Source organism: Hipposideros armiger, unplaced genomic scaffold (assembly GCF_001890085.2).
Source record: "Hipposideros armiger isolate ML-2016 unplaced genomic scaffold, ASM189008v1 scaffold_1064, whole genome shotgun sequence".
Classification (NCBI taxonomy): Eukaryota; Metazoa; Chordata; class Mammalia; order Chiroptera; family Hipposideridae; genus Hipposideros; species Hipposideros armiger.
Window position 1 is genome coordinate 90,056 of NW_017732414.1, and position 15,265 is coordinate 105,320.

Sequence of the window (15,265 nt, forward strand, 5' to 3'; positions counted from 1 at the left end):
TCAGCTGGCCCCACATTGGGGATTTTTGAACGCTCTACTCCATAAAACCCCTAGATTTAAATGGCATGCTTTGTAGGTACTAACAATACATTTTCTGTAGAAACCATTGATGCAAAAACTAGGATGAAAACTTATGAAGATTTGGAATCAGCAAAAGAAATAATGTTTCTCTGCATCTACAAAAATAAAAAGAAAGCAAATAACATTTTATATTCAAAACTTTAAAGGCAGGAAGAAAACAGTACTTTATAAAAAGGTTTAGATTTTAAATGTTTTTTGAAAGACATTCTAGCATCAGTCTCTTCATTGGAAATCCAAATCTATTACTTTGTGATCTCAAGAAAAATTACTTAAATTCTGAGACTCAGTTCTCTCATCTGTAAATTTGGTATTTTAAAAAAAAAACACTATAGGACAATGTGGAGATTACTTGAAGAAGAAAATATGTAGAAAGTTCTTCCTACATTAATTATGAATTAGTGTTATTATTTTACCAGCCTGTGAGGGAAATAATGATGTATTCCAAAAATATAAGTGTGCTAAATGAGTAATATTCAGCTTTTGAGTGCCCCAGTGTTGATACTGTTATTACATACTTTTGAATTCTTTTCAGTAGTGTATATCAACAATAAAAATAGCTTTAATTTGATAAGATACGCTTATAGTTTTGAATGTTATAACAATGCCATCAAATTTTTTCTCTAATATGTCAAATTATTTTTGTTACACTGAATGAACTCAGATATCATCAAATATCATTTTGTGTATGTGTATGTATTTTTGTATTTGTGTGTATGTGTATGTATATGTATACCTATGTATTATCATCCTTATTGTGCTTTCTAGCTGTTACTTCTAGGCTTATTAGAATTGTATGTAGATACGGAGTAAATAAGGAAAACCTTTTAAAAAGCTCTAGCCCTTTATGTTGCCTATTATCTTTTTGTAGCAGCCTTTGGAAACCTTTAGCTAAATATATTAATTCATTAGGATTAGAAAATGGTGTAGCCTAATTCGATCATTTCTTCTTCATATATTGAATGAAATATTAAAAAAAATGTCCCTTCATTATTTATTGAGTAGTTTATATAAAAAAGCAAAATAAATGTTTTATTCTTTTCAGATTATGTATTAACCAGTTTTTTAAATAATAGCTTCCTAGTATGGTGAAAAAGTTACCGGGTTAGGAATGCATAAATTTAGGCATATTGGAAGTATATCAGCCCTTTATAGTCATTAACCATGTGTGAGATCAAGTTATTTTTGACCAGTTGAAGCCAATGAGAGTTGGTCCCCGAATTCTTTTGACATGACCTTAGTGGACTTTCCTGTCCTCCCAGTTTTCTCGTAAAAGAACTATAAAACACCACCAATGAAGTAATCTTACGAAGTATAAAAAGTAAATGGAACTTGAATCTGATCAAGCCACTAAATGTACCTATTATTTTAAAGAAAATACAGGGACTGGGGAAGCATTGTTCAATAGTATCTCGTTAGGAAAATCTAGAATGTGGGACAAACAACCTGGTTTTATTTAGTAAATTTGATTTCAAGGAGTGAAAAAGTTAGCTGGCTAGCCATTAGGGAAGCTCATATTAAAACAAAGAGATCCTATTGCATAACTGTTAGAATGCCTTAAACTGGACAATGCCATGTCCTGGTGAGGATGTGGAGCAGTTGGAAAATCATACATTCTGTTAAGGGGAGTGTAAAACTTCAAAGCCATTTTGGAATGTAGTTTGACAGTTTCTTTAAAAATAAGCATTCCCTGTATAACCCAGTAATTCCAGTGTACCATAGAGAAATCAAGCATAGATTCCTATAAAAATCTGTATATGAAAGTTTATAGTAGCTTTATTTGTAATGCCCCAACTAAAAATAGCCCACATGTCCATCAACTAGGGAATTCCATACAGTAGAATATTTTCAGCAATAAAAAGGAACTTACTGTTGATACATATACAGCAACATAGATGAATCTCCAATGTATCATGCCTATGTAAAGGAAACCATGCTCAAAAGGCTGTATGCTATATGATTTAATTAATTTGACATTTTGGGAAAGGTAAAACAATTGGGACAGAAATCAGATTTTTGCTAGATGCTGGGTGGGGAAGGGATTCACTATAAAGAATCACAAGAGAGATTTTGGGGGTGATGCAAGTATTCTATAGCTTGATGGTGGAGGTGGTTATATGGATGTAGGGGTTTGTCACAATTCATAGAAATGCATACTTAAAATGGGTGAATTTTACTGTAAGTAAGTCATACCTCTAACTCTAACTAAAAAAAAGATAATAGGAGAACCTATAGATTAAGAAACACTAGTAAATGATTGTCAAGTCACTGTAATGTATATAGCATTTATTTAGATATTGATTCCCTGTTAAAGTTGAGACAATAGGAATATTCAACACTGACTAGATATTTGATGACATTAAGGAATTATTATTTATAGTAATGGATTAAGATATTTAGTTATATTAAAATGAATCTTTATCTTAGAAATACATACTGAAATTTTTACAGATGAAATGATATGATTACTGGAATTTCCTTCAAAGAAATTGTGTGGTGGGAGAGTAGGTAAACAGATGTAGATGAAATAATATTGACCATAAGTTGGTAATTATTGAAGCTGAGTAATGAATACATGAGGGTCCGTTTACTGTGTTATCTACATGTTAAAATATGTTTGAGAATTTTCCACTATAAAAATGAAGGAATTATAATTCAGTTTTACAAATATATGTTTAGTGAATAGATTTTAACAGTACTGAAATAAAAGTCTCCAATTAATAGTTTATCCCAGAAATTTAAGCATGGTTTCATATTTAAAAATCAATCAAAATGTGTCACAGTGATTCAAATTAGAAAAACCACAAAATCCTTTCAATAGACACTAAAAAGCAGATGCGAATGGCCTTATTCCCAATGGCTTTTTTTTTTAAACTTCCCCTAAAAAAACCCAAAAAAAACCCACCACCCACAACACATTCTTAACTAGATGAAGACCAAAACTCATGATGAGATGCCAAAGCAATATTTCTCAGAGTGTGGTCCATGGCCTCCTGGCATCTGGAGGACTTGGAGGTAGTAGTTTACAAAAGTAAAGATCTGCTAAATCTTGAGCCCTGTGCATTTATCTCCTGGAAACACTAGAAGAGGGTAAAGGGGATGCAATATGTGGAATATGGAAGGAGACTTGATTTTGGGTGAACACACAGTGCAATATATTGATGTGTTATTTACATTTGAGACCTATGTAATTATATTAACCAGTGTCATCTCGATAAATTTAATTTAAAAAGACATTACAAATGACTTGTTTTTTAACGACCTATTTCATTTAGCATGGTTAAACACAAATTACATATTTTAAAATTCACTTATAAGCACCTTATGCATTTTGTCATTACTTATTATTCTTAACAGTATATACAAGTAATTTAAAGTAAGTAGTTCAATTTATTAATGCTAATGCAATAAATAGTAAGGGTAGTTGACATAACTTTGATAAATAACTTGGATATATTTTTACATCAATTGTGATATTTATGCAACTTTTTTACTTATTTAATTTCAGTTGTGTTGCTTGATACAACAACTGTACTGGGAGAGCTAGGATGGAAAACATATCCATTAAATGGGGTAAGTTTAAATAGCTTTCTAAAATTGTTTTGTTGTTGTTGTTGTTGTTGTTGTTGTTGTTGTTGTTAGGTGTTTAGGGTTTGCTATAATAAAGCAATGGTAGATTTTTAGTTCTATGTAGTAGGCACTTTAGCCTATAACTTAAATCCCATAGAAAAGATCAAATACAATGAGAACTGGCAGTCAATGGGAATAGTATGTAAAATATCTTTGCTTTCTACTAAATTAGTAATTGTTCTTTAATATAGCATTTATACATAGCAATATTAGTATGTCTCTCAATAGCTATTTTCTTTAAAAATAAATTTGCATGTGTATATGCAAGACGCTTTTCTGTATATGTGTAATTAAATCTGGTATCCAGTGAGTATTTGTGCATAAACAAATTTTAGATTATCTTAAGTAGATTTTACAGCTACTATCAATTTGGGCTTTATTAGAAAATATGAGTCTACTAAAGCACTATGTTTTTTTGAAGTTGGTAAAAAGATACATTATGATTAGGTTTTTTGTTTGTTTGTTTTTTGCTGGAGTACTTGCTTTTGAAAGACTTAAAAGGATGTGTAATTTACAAAATGCAGTTATTCAGGTACTGACATAATTTTATCTATGATTATCCTTAACTTTTCGTATGTTCTAATCAATTTTGCACCATTTTCACATTACAATATGTTTCTGCCTTTTTTCAAGTTAAAATAAAGGGTGGCTTGTGAAACTTTTTACTTTTTGTCTATTTAAACAAAATCTTTAATAATGGAGGTAGTCAAATATTTTCAGATATAGTTGGATTAGCTTGTCTTCCTCTTCATGGAAATTATATTTCCTCTTTCATTATATTCTTAATTGATATTTTTACATTGCTTCTTCCATTACATCTACAAATTTAAATCTGAAAGAAGTTGACCTATATTTTATTTCTTAAAAATCAATCAAATATTGCTATTTGAATCAGTAGTTATTCAACAGTTTTTCATTAAATGTGTGTATTTTCATCTAAAAATTCCTATGAAGAGTTAGATCTTCCTGTCTTTGTTTAACAGGTTATTTATTTATATAAAGATTTGGGTTTTTTATAGACTGTTTTTATTTTTCCTGAAATTTTCATTTTATTCTAAGAGCGCTCATCTCAAACCGTTTGTGAGAAATACATGTTTTAAGCTAAGATTATGCCTTAACCTTCATTATCTTATTTCCATTGAAACAAATAAACATCAGTATTAGTTGAGTATATTGTCACATTTATCACAGTTACTTTCAAGAAGAGAATGAAACTTTTTTCCTAGAATCCCTTCTAAGATAATACATATTTCTTCTCAGCATGCAGAGTAATGTATAAGTACTTGCAAATAATTTATAAACCCTAATTTTCCATTTTCTGGAAAAACAGAAAAAACATTAGAGATCATGTTATCACTGTCCTCATATAGTCATAGCCAAAGAGTCATGTGAGGAACATAAGGAGTTATGCCCCTGCTCTCCTGATTATGTTTGGCTTGATCAGGCTGCATTTCAGAGGAAACTGACAACCAGGCTACCCAAGGACTTACAGATTTACAAAATAAACTTACTGCTATCATTCCTGTGATGATTTTATCATCAGTGTTATCAAATGGGGAATTTTTTACTACTTCTGGTTTATTGGTTACAGAGACAGGGGGCAGAATTGTCTAAAAAGTGACCTTTACTTCATAGTTTTCTACTTGTCAGATACTTCACTAAGAATTTTATTTTTTTTGCAATGGCTCTGTAGAGTGTGATGGGCTCTAATTCAAAATAAGCTATTTCTTATTGACTCCCAAGGCTGTATCTTTATCATGGCACTGCTAAGGGAGAGGAACATCGGAAACTTCATGGAAGGGCAATTACTAATGTGTGATATTTATGTAATTGACTTAGGTGTCTTTCCCCCTCCTTGATAAATAAATTGCTAGACTGAGATGTACATTTTGGACACGAGCCAAGTATTAGCTAGAGAAAAGAGGGGAAGGAGAATACAGTAGAAAAGTATGATAAAATAAGGTGGAAAAGAAAAAGGTAGTAAAAATTTATTGAGTATTTACCATATGCTAGGTTTTGTTCAAAATACATTATTCACATCAGTTCCATAAATCAAGTACAATTTATCCCTGCTGAAAGATGTGGAAATTAAGACTAAGGCATATTAAATAAATTTTACAAGGTCACAGAGCTAGGAAGTAGTACAGCAAAATTCTAAGCCAAGCATGCTATTTTTGACACTTATGAGTGGTCATACAGTTAGGTGCTTTTTATTTCTTCTAAGATTCTACCATATAATGACAAAGGCCCATGGCCAATATATAGACTTCAAAGGGAAAAGTAACACATAGATTTAGACATTAAAAAGTAAATTGAACATTCAGTTACCTTGGAATATCACAGTTGGAATAGGCTATATTACTTTCAGATTATCCCCCAAATAAACAATAATGCATAAATGGTGAGTATCAGCAGTGGGAATATTTGAAAATAGGAGTGCATGAACATATTTTATGATAGATAGATCACATAAATAAGTTTTAAAGAAAATATACAACTTAAATTTCTTTTTTAATGAAGAAAACAGCTTACTGATAATATGTGGAGTTTTATTGAATGCTATTTATAGGTTAACACAAGGAAGGAAATAGTAAGGATGAAGAACTTTGAAAACAAGACTGCTAAATATTGAGAGAATGAAAATCATCTAAATATCAATACTGGTTAAATAATTTGAAAATCTGTGGAAGCTGTTAATCATTTTATAACATTTAAACCAGCATTTATTTCTGTATAATAAAGTTGTAGTTATATCTATTTGAAATTGTGTATTTTTTTCTGGTTCTCAGGTTTATTGAGCCAAGCTAAATTTGAATGGCCATTTTTACTAATTTGAGTTGTCTTTTTTTCAGACACTAATTCAGCTGGTTTTACAAATATGTCATGGGTAGAAAAGACAACTAGGTATATTTGTCCATTTTATGATATAAAGTATACTTGGCATTGGTCTAAATAAAATATTTCCTTGGATCTTTTTAATTGATAAAATTTTATAAAGAATTGAACTGAGATGTTTTTGAAGTTATATAATATACCTATATATAAAATATATGATTTAATAAGTGATTTATAGATTTTTAAATTTTACTTAAAATAGCCATTCCATCAGTAGTGTCATGCTGATATAGTTACAGGAGCAGACATTCACAGTGTGCCTGTGAACAAAACCATTACTGGTTATTGGAGTAAGAGGTGATGATCTCTGGTTAGTGAATATATAAAATAGATGAGTAGTCTTGAGCAAATGAGTTTTTGGGTTTACAAACATGAAAAGAAAGTATATTTTCTGAAATGCTTTCTTGTTAAGTCATTTGCACCACCGTTTCAAATAAACTTTCTTTTAAGCAGTGTCCAGAATTCAGTTGCACGAACTTCTATTTTCTGTGCTTTGTGTTACTTGTAACCTTTTAGAGAGTGCTTAAAACAGTTTTATGCTACCCTAAAAGAGTCTTGCAGTATAGAGATAATTCTATACATCATAAGTGCAAAGCAAGTGTCTTCAGGTAATTCTGAATAATGTTTTGTGAAATAATAAAAAGAAAGATTAATTCTGATCAGGGAAAATGGCTTGAGTAAAAGCATAGAATTCTTGCTCCCAAGCCAACTCTTAACCAACGAGCCACTTGGCCAGCCCAAGCATAGAATTCTTAAATGTGTGTGTTGTTTCGGAATGATAAGAATCACTTCTGTGGCTGGAATGGAAGGATGTTGTGGGAGATAAGGATGTGATCCAGGCTAAGCCACATTGTGGAAGACGTGGAATTTAAATGCCTTAACTGATCTGGACAGTTATAGCTCAGCCCCAGTAAGTAAAAGTAAAAATTTTCTGGATTCATTTAAACTAACAAAAATTATTGAAGCTTTCTTTTATTTAAGGCAATAATATAGACCCTTGGAAATGAAAGATGAGTAAGAAAATTATAAGGAGAGGATGTTCAAAATATAGGTGATTTGACATTATATCATGCATCACTAAATGACATGGGTGTTTTCTGAGAAATGTATAGTTAGGCAATTTTGTCATTGTCTGAACTCAAGAATGCATGTACACAGACCTAGGTGGGATAGCCCCTACACACCTAGACGGTAAGGTATAGCCTACTGCTCCTAGGCTACAAGCCTGTGCAGCATGTGACTGTACTGAATAGTGTAGGTAGTTGTAACATGATGGTAAGTATCTGCATAACTAAATGTATCTAAACATAGAAAATATACAGTAAAATACAGTATAAAAGATAAAAAATGGTACACCTATATATAGGGCACTTAGCATAAATGGAGCTTCCAGAACTGGAAATTGCCCTGGATGGTCAGTGATGAGAGCTGAGTGACAGTGAAGGCCTCCACTGCTGTAGGCTTTATAAACACTGTCCCACAAGCCCTCACTCTGCTTCCCTCTCCAGGGTCAGATATAGGACACTGAAGCTGTTAATGCTGCTCCATGAACAGGGATGTTGGCTGGATTGAATGTAAATATGGAGGAGAAACTGGCTAAGCGAGAAGTAGATCACCATAATAGTGACTGTCAGGAGGGAGTGAAAGGTGGCCTGAGGATCAGTAGGAATAAGAAATCAAGATGGAGAGATTAAGGAACATAGAGGATTGTTAGGGCAACGTGGTTTTGGCTAATGCATGTTGGAGCAGTGATCAGATTAAGGAACTTTGTGATATTCATAAAAGAATAGGTTTACATAAAAACATAAAATAATAGTTTCACATAGAGAGGGTGTAGAACTGAAGACTCAATATTTTGACTTTGGAAATTTGTTTTTGGTTCCATTGACCTGATCTGGCACAAAGGCCTCTCTCTGGCATTGAATTGATGGAAGAAATAAAACTTGTCTATGCTTTACATCATTACAACCTAAATCTTTTCAAAGTACAGTGACAGGCTGGCTCCACACCACCACAGAAAGCTGTTGTTAAAGTGTCAGTGGCACTTAATACTTATTAAGGTAACTCCTGTGTGCCCTTGTACAGGATCGCAGGTCCTCCACAAAGAAGTTACAACAATGTACTCTGCAAGCTATCAAGCTACATCTGGGAAGGCGGTAGCGCCTTTGAATATGTAGCACTGAGGGGACAGGCTCCTCGGTGCTGCAACAGGTCAGTGGCTGACTGATTGCAGTGGAATCTGTGCACTTAAAATTAAGGTGCTGTGATGAGAGGGAGTCTATTACCAAGCCCCACAGATGTCACTCCTGTCAGAGAAGGAAAAAATTCCTCCTGAACCACATGTCATTCCATTTCATACAGAAGGTTCTTCTCTATTATAATCTGCAGATCTCCTGTTCTATATGTGGTCCATAGTTGACCAAAATGCCGTGAGATGGCATATAAAGATACTGATATATTGAGAACTGGGTGAAATGGAATAATTATATCTGTATAGAGGTTGAAGCTTGGTCTTAGAAAAGAATTGAATACATTAGAGGATTTGGGTCATAATTCTTTTTTCTTTCCAATTATAGTTGACATTCAATAATATATTAGTTTCAGGTGTACAGCATAGTGGTTATACATTTATATAATTTATAAATCCTGATCCCACCTGATTAGTCTAGTACCCACCTAGCACTGACTGTATTTCCTTTGCTGTACTTTGCATCCCCATGACTATTCTGTAACTACCAATTTGTACTTCTTACCCCCTTTAATTTTTCACCCACTTCCCCAATCCCTCTTCCCTCTGGCAATCATCACTTTGTTCTCTGTATGTATGTCTGATTCTATTTTGTTTGTTTGCTTATTTTTTTTTTAGATTCTACATATGAGATCATATGGTATTTGTCTTTCTCTGTTTGACTTATTTCACTTAGTGTAATACCTACTGGGTCCATCTGTGTTGCAAGTCCTAAGATTTCATTCTTTTTTTATGGCTAAGTAATATTCCATTGTATATATGGACCACTTTTTATTTATCTAATTGACATTTGATGGGCACATAGGTGACTTCCATATCTTGGCTATTGTAAATAATGCTGCAACGAACATGGGGTATATGTATATTTTTGCATCACTGTTTCATATTTCTTCAGATAAGCACCCAGAAGTGGAATAGCTGGGTCATAAAGTTGTTCTATTTTTAATTTTTTGAAGAATCTTCATAAGTTTTCCATAGAGACTGCACCAATTTGCAATCTCACCAACAATGCATGAGGGTTCCCTTTTCTCCACATCCTTGCCAACACTTGTTGTTTGCTGGTTTAGTGATGATAGCCATTCTGATAGGTGTGAGATGATATCTCATTGTGGTTTTAATTTACATTTCTCTGATGATTAGTGACATTGAGCATCTTTTCATATGTCGGCCATCTGTATGTCTTCTTTGCAGAAATGTCTGTTCAGGTACTCTACCCATTTTTTAATTGGATTGTTAGTTTTTTTTCTTGTTGAGTTGTGTGAGCTCTTTATAAACTTTGGATATTAACCCCTTATTGGAAATATCATTGGCAAATATCTTCTCAGTATGTTGGTTTTTCATTTTTTCTTTTTTTTTTTTGCTGTTTAAAACTTTTTTAGTTTGATATCTATCCCATTCGTATATTTTTTTCTTTTGTTAACCTTGCTTAAGGAGATATATCAGAAAAAATACCATCAAGAGCAATGTCAGAGAGTTTACTGCCTATGTATTCGTCTAGGAGTTTTATGGCTTTGAGTCCTAAATTTCAGTCTTTAATCCATTTTGAATTTATTCTCATATATGGTATAAGAATGTGGCCTAGTATCATTTTTTGCATGTATATCCAGTTTTTCCAGCACTATTTGTTGAATAGACTGTCTCATTGTATATTCTTGTTTCCTTTGTCATAGATTAAGTGACCTTATAGGCATGAACTTGGTTTTGGGTTCTTTATTCTCTTCTACTTATATATGTGTCTGTTTTTATGCCAAAACCATGCTGTTTTGATTACTATGGCCTTGTAGTATAGTTTGATATTAGGTAGTGTGATACTTCGAGTTTTGTTCTTCTTTCTCAAGATTGTTATGGCTATTTCGGGTCTTTCATGGTTCAATAGAAATTTTAGGATTATTTCCAGTTCTGTGAAAAATGCCATTGATATTTTGATAGAGATTTCATTGGATCTGTAGATTACTTTGGGTAGTATGAACATTGTAATGATGTTAATTTTTTCTTTTCCATGAGCATGATATATACTTCCCATTATTTGTATCTTCTTCAATTTATTTTTTCAATGTCTTACAGTTTTCTTAGCACAGGTGTTTTACTTTCTTGGTTAAATTTATTTCTAGGTATTTCATTTTTTTATGCAATTGTAAATGAGATTGTTTTCTTAATTTTTCTTTCTGTTAATTCATTATTGGTGTATAAAAATGCAACTAATTTCTGAATATTAATTTTGTATCCCATTACATTATTGAAATCATTTTTTTCAGTTCTAATAGATTTTTGGTGGACTCTTTGGGTTCTCTATGTATAGATTTTCACCATTTATTTTGATTCATAGCATAAATAATTTTAGCAAGAAAAGGAAAGGTTTGCCTGTCTCAGGTTTTTTTTAAACTCTCCTCTTTTAGCAACTAAGAGACAGTTAATGTGTACATGGTAGATTAGATCTTTGTTACAAAGTCATAGTAGACATAGATATGGGAATGCCAATATTCAAAATCAAAGTTTCTTTTCAATAGTGAAGTAACTTTAATAAAATATTAAGAGAAAAGTTGATCTTAGGAGAAAAAATAGTGTTATTGGATATTAGGATGCATTCTGTTGATATATGATCACTACAATTAAAATTTGAAAAATTTTGTGTTTTTCAGATGCCAAATATTGGTTTTAAATAGGGTATTATTATGTGTATATTTGCATTCTGTGACTTAGATGATCACTAGGGTTTGAATAATGCAAGATCATATAAAATATGTGATTTTATCTCTTAAACATAGTGAATTGGTATGAGGAAATTTACCCTGAGATATTTAAGAAAATAAGGATATAAGTCATTCATGTCTAAATAAAAGATTTAAGTGTATTTTGTGTACGTGATTACTAATTGTTTAAATACTAACATTTAATTTAGATTAAAATATTTTATTAATTAATGAAATAGTGATTTTATAGCAAAACTAATGATTTTTATAATAAAAGAGGCTTATACTATAAATAAACTGAGTAGAAAGATACTGTATTCCTTAAATCACAGCCTATCATTTCCCGATATCATTGTTCCAAAGTTGAAAAATCAAAGATAGAATGTGTTGATGATAGATAATGGAATATCTATTAATAATTAATTTCTATAACTGTATTATAATTTATATATTTCATATTGTAAAACCGACTTTATCCTAGTGGCAGACTTCAGTATTGCATTTTGATTCCTTTTATAATACATTAAAAGTATTCAACACCACATGTGTGTGTTTGAATTCTGAAAATACAAACTTTAGTGATGAATTTTTGGTAAAAATGGTTCTTTTTAGTTATTTTCAAAACTGATAGCTAAATAGTTTTTCTTCAGAGAAACTTTATAACCTACTTGGTAGTTTTCTAAATATCCATCATGTTAATTTCAATTATATTGTTTTACATTTCAAAGAAACTGCTTTTCAGTTTAGGAAATTTCTATTGTCATATTCTGTAGCTCGGAGATTCTTCCCTCAGTCACGCCCAGTCTACTAAAATTTCATTTGTGTTACACTGTTCTTGATCTCTAGTGTTTGTTCTTGATTCGTAGGATTTCCATCTCTCTGCTTACATTATCCACCTGTTCATATATGTTGTCTACTTTATCCATTAAAAACTTTAGCATGTTAATCATAGTTTTTTAATTCCTGATCTGATAATTTCAATATCCCTGCCATATTTGACTTTGGTCATGAAGCACCTTCAGTCTCTTCAAACTGTTTTATGCCTTTTAGTACACATTGTAATTTTTTTTATTTATTATTCAAAGGTGGACATGATATCTGGATAAAACAAACTGGTAAATAGTCCTTTCGTAATGTAATGGTTAGGTATGTGGGGGGAAGGAAACTGTTCTGTGGTTCTGTGATTAGGCCTCAGTCTTTTGGTGAGTCTGTGCCCCTGGACTGTGAACTTCATCAGTGTTCAGTTTTCTTTTCTCCCCTTTGGTGGGACAGGATGGCTAGAGGGAGCTGGAACTGGGTGTTTCCCTCCCCCTACATGGAAGGCCGGAGCAGTTGGAGCTCGGTATTTTCCTTCCCTCACGTAGGTTAAGCTCTGGTAAAATAGTTTTTCCTAGTGGGATGCCTTGCTAAGAACAAAATGGTCTGACATATTTCAAAGTGGTTCCTTTACATTTTCTACTGTTACAGACATTATATAATTATTTGAAACATTTGTTTTAAACAGTTTCACAAATTATGATTTTACTTAACTTTTTGTAATCTTCTGTTTTTGTATAATTAACTCTTGAGTTTTTTGCTTTCTCTTCACTTCAATCACTATCAGTAACATTTGACTTTATTTTCAAGTTCATTTAACCTAAAAAATTAATCAAGCTGTTATGCTTTGGTTTACATAACATCATTACTATTATTCGTTACAAATCAATAAAGGAAGACTTCAGAGCTTTCCTGTAGTGTGCAGGTTGAGGAGTAGACCATGATACTCCCAGGAGCTCTTGGACATTTAGTTCCACATATCTTGGCTTTACAGGAGACCTAATGTAACTTTCTGTCCCAAATATGAATGTGTCATGGGCCCACAAAAGGAACTGTGCTTAAGCATTTTACATGCTTTTTCATTTAATCCTAGTAATATCTATAGGAAGTAATTATTAATTAGCACCATTTTATAGATGAAAAAACTGAACTCAAAAAAAGCTACATAATCTGCTCAAGTTTGTGGTGACATTAACTAAACGAATTGGTATTAAAATCAGGGTCATGTTAATCCCAAAGCCAGGATTTTTAGCCATTCAGTGTACCTAAAACTGTGGACTGATTTTTAACATTGTGATTGATGCGGTGAAGGTGTAAAATGGCCTATAAGGTTGTTCAAATGCAGACTTAATGTAATTACAATTTTGTTAGAATGACAGGTTTTGTGTAAAAACATATGTAGTTATTAAAAAGTGCTGAAAATGTTTTCATCTTTGAAGACCAAAAGATATCCCAAAGCTAAGAATGGTTAATTATTAAACACAGTTGTTTAGTCAGTGGCATAAGAAAATTTTATGCATGCTTAGATTGTATTGATATTTATTTTTTCTCTTGAAAGGAAGTAAAGAAATATTTCTTTAATGTATTTTCCTACGTTTATTCCTTTGTGACTCATTTTTAATAACTGTCTTAATATACATGTGTTACTGACTGTAAGCTAATTAAGTGCAAAGTATGGTATAGTTCAATCCAAAAAGTACCCTTATAAAAATAAGTGTATTAGAAATGTTAGAGTGCTTGTTATTCTCACACCATCTACTAAGTGATTTGACTAGGAGGCTTTGTTGTGGTTAGGGCCACGATGCCCTGATTCCTCAACCATATCTTGTTGGGACAAAGGTGGGCACCTGATTGAAGGACATCCAGCCCATTGCCTGACCAGCTACCTGTCACCTCTCAGATATGATTTCCATAAACAGCTGAGCCAGTCAGATTCCTCTTTAGGAATTCAAGATTTCGAAGAGCCCAGAGGAATTAGCATTCAGAACCTTTTGCCATAAACTGAAAGAAACACGGAAAATGATAATAGCAGAGGGACTGTGAAAAAACAGTCAAGTGCAAATAAAAGTTTTAAGAGAGCAGGAAAAAAAGCAGTTATATGGCAAGCAGTTAGTACTATGAAGAAAACAGTAGGTGCAGAGAAAAAGCTAGGAGGAAAGGAAAGATTGGGATAGTCAGTACTTCCAGAGCGTACCGGGCTGCTGCTGAGCCTCCAGATCTGGTTCTTAGGTATTCTTAACATAAATTCCTTTAGCTGAGCTGCCAAATTGTGAAGGCAGATTGTAAACATCGTTGTCATTGTCATGTCATCATCATCATCACCATCATCATCATCATCATCATCATCATTGGGAGGTTTACAATCTGCCATCATCATCATCATCATCATCATCATCATCATCATCATCATCATCATCGTGATACAGATTGTAAACCTAACAATGATGATAATGATGATGATGATGATGATGATAGAAAAAATAAGAAAAGATAGTGAAGCACTGGTCCTATTTTGAGGCACACCAGGAAATATGCAAAGTCAAGGAAGGTAGATTTCCTTAAGGAGAACATAGGAACATGAGTCATCCAGAGCTACCTGCCTTCTTTTATCAACTCACACATGGGTGAATGACCTCCCCTGCATGCAGGCAGTGTGGCGAAACAGGTGAATGACTATGCATAATTATTAGAGTCCATACATTTTAAAATATTTAATAACTAATTTAATATTTCAGCAGCTATGATTTGTGGCAATTCTCTCTGCTACTATCTCAGAATAGTCCTTCCTATATAGAATCCTTTTCTAAATAAATAAATAAATAGCTGTCGTATTTTTCACCGGTTGAAAGAACATGTATTGGATAATAATGAAGTTAATTCTATGGTAAGGAAGAGAAGTAGAGAAAAG

General features: G+C 32.4%; 1 protein-coding gene across 1 annotated transcript in view; it reads left to right on the forward strand.

Moving 5' to 3' along the window:
* Nucleotides 1-15,265, forward strand: part of LOC109376202 (ephrin type-A receptor 6-like) — a 174,314-nt gene that overhangs the window by 66,954 nt on the left and 92,095 nt on the right. Inside the window, 1 exon segment of the mRNA XM_019632008.1 lies at nt 3,587-3,651. Coding sequence (XP_019487553.1) covers nt 3,587-3,651 — 65 coding nt within the window.